Raw genomic sequence first — 6212 nt, forward strand, 5'->3', positions numbered from 1 at the left:
TCTTGCTCTGCTGGTCTGTTAAGAGACTGTTGAGGAAGTGGGAAGTGTTAGCTGCTGAAGAATCATGCTAGTCCATATATGCACGCGGATGCTGAAGATTCAGTCACCAGCTAGGACCAGATCAACTATACCCAGCATTAGTGAATGATGTTCTCGTCAGGTGTTATCCAGAGTGCACACGGATGCTGAAGGCCTGAAGATTCTGTCACTAGCTTGGACCGGGTCCGGTCAATCATACCCAGCATTAGTAAATGATGTTCTCATTATGTGTTATCCAGGGCGCTGAGGCTAACGACAGCTTTGCCATTTAGCCAATGTCAGAACTTGTTTAACTAGGCCACTCTTGGCAGAGCCATGCATGTCGCCACATGTCAGTCGAAAGAGTTTCTGATGGTTATTCTGAAATTTTGGCATCTGTACCCAGCTGAAAAGAGAAGTTTTGTCTTGGAGATGCTAGTGGGTTAGTGGTTAATTGAACTGCCGGTGATCATTGGCTCTTTCATTATCCATGTAATGTAGTTGATTGAGTTTACTATGGCCACTTGATGGCCTGATCCAGTCCAGCACATGAGACATCACTTGGAACGAACAGCTGCTCACTTACAAAACTAGCATAGCTGTTTAGTTTCTTGTGACAATATTTTCTCCGCACTTTTTACTTGTGAGAAGCTTCCTGGTTCAGTATCTACAACTCTAAGAAAATCACAGCTCTAAATAATGTACTCACTTAACCATTTGTAAGAACATTTGTTGCACGCACAAAACTCATGTTTCTTCTTACTGACTTTGACAGGAGAAATGAACATGAACAGGGGACTGTCAGCGAGCAGAAATATTTCTGCCCCTCTGAATCTCTTATCCCGTCGAGAGTGCACACAGGCTCGGCAATGGTCGCAGGTACAAAATGCTTTAGGCCTGAAACCAGTGAATTGGGCTTGGGCATCCATATGATAGGCAGTGCGCTGGATCAGTGGAAGCAATCCGTCCGAGCTTCTTTCACAGGCCGAACTCAGGCGATCTTCTTTACCATCTCAGTTCAGGTGGGAAACAAATGATCTCATCATATTCAGACCATACAGCCGCATCCACATTCTTATTCAATTTATTGTTTGTGGGAACTTGCATTTCTGTTTTTACTTTGAAAAGAATTCAAGTCTTTTTTTTTTTGAATATGAAAAGAATTCAAGTCTTGGTATACTTTTGCAAAAGAACAACACACACTAGCCAGTGGCAGAACTTGTTTAACCAGGCAGCTCTTGGGAGAGACATACATGTCGCCACATGTCGGCACAAAGAGTTTCCAATTCTTATTCTGATTTTTTGACATGTGTACCTACCTGAAAAGAGATATTTTGTCTTGTAGACAGCTAGTGTAGTAGTGGTTAACTGAACTGCCGGCGGTCATTGTCTCTTTCATTATCCTTATAATGTAGTCGACCGAGTTTACTACAGCCACTTGATGACCTCATCCAGTCCAGCATGTGAGACATCACTCGAGACGAACTTGTGCTCGCTTACAAAACTTGCATCGTCGTTTAGATATTTTTTGTGACTGTTGGAACTTTTTGTTGTGAGAATCTTCCTGGTTCAATATGTACAACCCTAAGAGAATCACATGTCTAAATAATGCGCACTCACTTAACCTTTTGGTAAGGAAATTTTGTTGCATGCATAAAACTCATGTTTCCTCTTACTGACCTGAACAGGAATAATGAACATGGACTCCTACCGGTCAGATTCTGTCCCTCTGAATCTTTGACCCCGTCGAGGGTGAGCACAGGCTTGAAAGTGGTCACAGGTACGTAATGCTATAGGCTTGAAACCGATGAACTGGTGCTGGATTTCCTTGTTCTGTTTGTTGTGTGTATCTTGCTGTGTATTACCATCCTGTTACGAGTTTAAATCTTTTGTGGGTATTACGAGTTTAATAGGATGGATTTTAACAAGAGCAAACTTGCAGTTTCTTTTAGCACAACCTCAGCAGTGTGGGGCAATGTTTGTCGATCGAAACGCACGTCGAGCCTGTTCAAGTCTCGTTTGATGTTTTCTGAAACTGTTTGTGCTTTCCCTTGACAACAATTCATCACACTGACCCTTTCTCAAGAACCGAGCTAGTTCGATCTGAATGCTCACTGTTTTCTCCCATTATTACAACTGATGCTGCAACCTTACAGTTACTGAACGAAGGCGGCATCATACTTAGTAACTTAAACATAGCAGATTGACGCTGCCTTACTTATTGAACAATATATATAAAGCATCCTTGAACACTCCGGCACCTTTATTCATTGATAGACCTAGTGATGGTCCATGCCGTGGCATGCTCACTCTGTGATGTGATCTCTTCAGGCAGCGTTTGGAGGAAGGGGTGGGAGCTTGAACCCTGGCACAGGCGCGATGAACTTGCGTTCCTCCACGCCGCCGGCCCGGCTGCTTTCCTCGCCTGATGACAAACATATGAAGTTAGCACATAGCAATGCAGCAGCTAGCACATACAGTATTAAGTTACAGAAGAATCATCTAGTACCTTTTTGCACCCAAGAAATGGTGCGGCGGCGGGCAGCAGAAGCAGCAGTCTCTGATGGCTGCATGCCCACTAGGGGGCCCTCCCTTCATGCCTTGCATCCAGCCGAGGCTCCGCCGGGCGCGCCCGAGCGGCGGCAGAATGGTGTGGCCATGGACAAGATCGCCGGCCACAAGGACGAGCAGAGCCACAGCCATGAGCGCTGTTTTGGATGCCATTCTTCTTGCCGTCTCTGCTCCTCTTTTGCTAGCTGCTGGATCTACCCCAAACACGTGTAGTCTGCACTGCAAATGGCCGAGGAATGCAGATATATAGCACAAGTGTGGATCGGTGCATGATTACTGCTACTACTCTGCAGACTCGTAGGTTAGGCCTTTGATGAGACACGATGAATGCGTAGCAAATGAATGGAGGAATCGGTATCTTGTAGCGCCGCAAAGGAGGTTTCCATCGTACACGTTGTCAGGTCAGCCCCAACACACACACACAAAAACAAATGTTTTTTTTGCGGGGAACACAAAAACAAATGTTGTCATCATATTCGGACTTTGCAACTGCTTCTACACTCTTGTTGGATCTAGTGATCTGCTGGAATTTGCATATATCATTTTAAAAAGAAATTTAAATCACATGAAAAATAGACCAAAAAGACCGACCGTATACGGCTCGGCTCGCATTTGCGCTGCGTGTAATGCCTCAACGTCTAGACGACGCTCGTATAGACTCGGCTCGCATTTGCGCTGCGTGTGTGCCTCAACGTCTATACATCGTCGCTCGCTCGTATAGACTCGGCTCGCATTTGTGATACGTGTGTGCCTCAACGTCTATACGTCAGTCTTTTGCCTTGCAAACCCGATTAGCCAGCGCTAACTAGCCCGTGATTGCTTCCTCGGCTATACTTACGGCAAGAGCAGCCTAATTAAGCCGCACATCTGATTTGTAAGCGAGCCGTGCGGGACTATTAAGCAGCTATAAGTGCACGCGGCCTAATTTAAGCAGCAATAATACTACACGTACACGATCTTCATACAAACCTTTACAGGCAGACGACGTGGCCTCATCTAATTGCCCCCCCTCCCCCCCTGATTTTCAGTGGTGGGCCCGCCCTCCTAATTTAATCTCTGCCAATCACAACGTAAGCAGCGTGGGGTTCATGTTCAAGTCTCATTTGATGTTTTCTGAAATCGTTTATGCCATGACCAATCGTCGTTCTTTCCCTTATTGACAGATCACCACGCAGACTCTTTCTGTAGAACTGAGCTAGATCAAGCACAATGCTCACTGTTTTATTCCGTTACTGCGTACAGCTGATGCTGGCTTACAATTACTGAACAAAGACGGCATCATACTTAGTAGTAACTTAAACATGGCAGATCAGTGCCGCCTTACTTATTGAACGATATATAAAGCATCCTTGAGCACTCCTGCACCTTTGCTGCCATGGCATGAGTGCATGCTTGCCCTGTGATGTTATCTCTTCTCAGGCAGCGTTCGGAGGAAGGGGCGGGAGCTTGAAACCAGGCACGGGCGCGATGAACTTGCCTTCCTCCCTGCTGGCGTCCCGGCGGCTTTCCTCCCCTGATACAATGTGAGTAAAAAAATCAACATGAGGGCACATTCAAGAATATGTGCATCAGGGAACATGACAATAGGTAAATTAGTTACCAATGCATTCCACTGTTTGCTTCTCTTTCTTTGACTCTTTCTGTAGTATCATAAGAAAATCATGAACGCAATGATGCAGGGTTGCCTACCTTTTTGCACCGCAGAAATGGCGCGGCTGCGGGCGGCAAAAGCAGCAGTATCTGATGTCTGCATGCCACTGGGCGGCCCTCCCTTCATGCCTTGCATCCAGCCGAGGCTCCGCCGGGCGCGTCCGAGCGGCGGCAGAATGGTGTGGCCGTGGACAAGATCGCCGGCCACAAGGACGAGCAAAAGCACAGCCATGAGCGCTGTTTTGGGTACCATTTTTGCCCGTCTCTCTCTCTCTCTCTCTCTCTCTTTGGCTAGCTGGTCGATCTATCCAAAATACCAGTCTGCTGCACTGCACATGGCCGGGCAGTGCAGATATATATGTAGCACAAGTATCGATCGGTGCATGAGCTGCTAGGCAGACAGAGGAGATTACTGCTAGTAATCTACAGGCTCGTAGGTAGGGTGGGTCTTTCATGAGACGATGAATGCGTAGCACGTGAAAGGAGGAATCGGTATCTTATACTACACGCACGGACGCACGATTGGTACTCTCTGTAACAGATTTATTCATTTTGCTCTGTATGTAGTCTATATTAAAATATTTAAAAATATTTATATTTAGAAATGAAGGGAGTAGATAGATCTCATCCAATTCGGACCATGTAACTGCTTCTACACTTTTTTTTTTAGGATTTCTACACTCTTCCTCGATCTAGTGATCTGCTGAATTTGCATTTCTGTTGCTAACTCGAAATGAATTCAAGTCCTGTTACACTATTGCAGGAGAACGGCACATGGTACTATTAGAATGGACTACAAACTTAAAGTAAAGAGAAAAAATAATTATGTTTTTGTCCTCAAGTTTCCCAAAGGTGCAGACTTGATCTCTCAAGATTTTTTTGTTATACAATTGGTCCTTCAAGTCTTAAAACCTAATAAGTTTGGCCCAAAACCAGATTTTGAGCACGTTGAACGGGGTTGTTATGACCGGCTTGGTCTATTCTAGGAAGAGGCCCACCGGGCATTAGTATTAGGGGCTTGGCCCACAAGTTATCTTAGGCAAGTTATCTTAGAAAAGTTATTTTAGGCTAAAGTTATAAATACTCATGTAAGACATCGTTTTGAGGCAAGCAATAAAGACTATTATTATCTTTTGTTGCCCGGCTCCTAGAGGAGCCGGAAACCCTAGCCGCCGCAGCCAAGCCGCCGCCGCCCTCAACCCTAGCCGCGACGGCGCCCTGCCGCCGGCGCGCCTGTTCCTCGCCGCGTCCACTCCCTCCTTGCCCCTACAACCTACGCAGTAGAGCCGGTAGGAACCCTAGTCCTACCAATTTGGTATCCAGAGACACCAGGCCGATCATGTCACAATCTCCATCACTGCCGCCGCTACCATCCACCTCCACCCCGCTCTCGCTGCCGCCGGCCACTTCCACCGCGATGGCGGAGATCGCATTCGGCACCACCATCACCACCGCGACAGCGCCCATCATCATCACGGCGGACCCGCCTCCGCTCCTCTCGCCCGAGGAGGTGTCGGGCACCCTGCGGAAGCTTGTCCAGGCGGTCAGGGATATTACCCTCTACCTCGCCGGGAACCAACCCCCGCCACCGAGCGCCGGCACCACCGCCTACGGACCGCCGCCGCTACAGTGGCCCGCCCCGGCCTTCCAGGCGCCCTACGGAGGGGCGTCCCAGCCGCCGCTGCTGCTGCCGCACTACTCGGCTGCGGGACAGTCGTGGCCAGCATGGCCGGCCTCCACCGCGCCGCTGGGGGGCTGACCCAGCAGCTTCTTCCGGCGCCACCGCCGGCCCCCACACCGCAGGCGCTGGTGCAGCAACTCCACCAGGCGCCGCCGCCATCGACAGTACCACCACCCGCGCCTAGGGCTACGGGTCGGCCCCCGCACCAGGTGCAGTTTCCACCGTCACCATCGCCGATGCCCGCTTGGGCGACCGGCTCGTCTCCGGGCCCGGTCTACTCCACGGCGCCGGA

At 48.7% G+C, this 6212-nt stretch overlaps 1 protein-coding gene across 1 annotated transcript; it reads right to left on the reverse strand.

Annotated features, from left to right (window-relative positions):
* Positions 1-3809: 3809 nt before the first annotated feature.
* On the reverse strand, positions 3810-4585 carry LOC123131269 (uncharacterized). The gene is made up of 2 exons (XM_044550984.1): positions 4279-4585; positions 3810-4102 (listed from the first exon to the last, which is right to left on the reverse strand). The coding sequence occupies exons 1-2, from the start codon at positions 4490-4492 to the stop codon at positions 4005-4007; spliced, it is 312 nt and encodes a 103-aa protein (XP_044406919.1). The 5' UTR covers positions 4493-4585; the 3' UTR covers positions 3810-4004.
* Positions 4586-6212: the final 1627 nt, after the last annotated feature.

This window comes from Triticum aestivum, chromosome 6A (assembly GCF_018294505.1).
Source record: "Triticum aestivum cultivar Chinese Spring chromosome 6A, IWGSC CS RefSeq v2.1, whole genome shotgun sequence".
Taxonomy (NCBI): domain Eukaryota; kingdom Viridiplantae; phylum Streptophyta; class Magnoliopsida; order Poales; family Poaceae; genus Triticum; species Triticum aestivum.

Bases quoted from the DNA above. Each gene is read 5' to 3' on its own strand.
- LOC123131269 (XM_044550984.1), bottom strand. From the start codon at position 4,492: ATGGTACCCAAAACAGCGCTCATGGCTGTGCTTTTGCTCGTCCTTGTG. The intron at 4,103-4,278 runs GTAGGCAACCCT...ACATTGTATCAG, and splicing joins CATTTCTGCGGTGCAAAAAG to GGGAGGAAAGCCGCCGGGAC.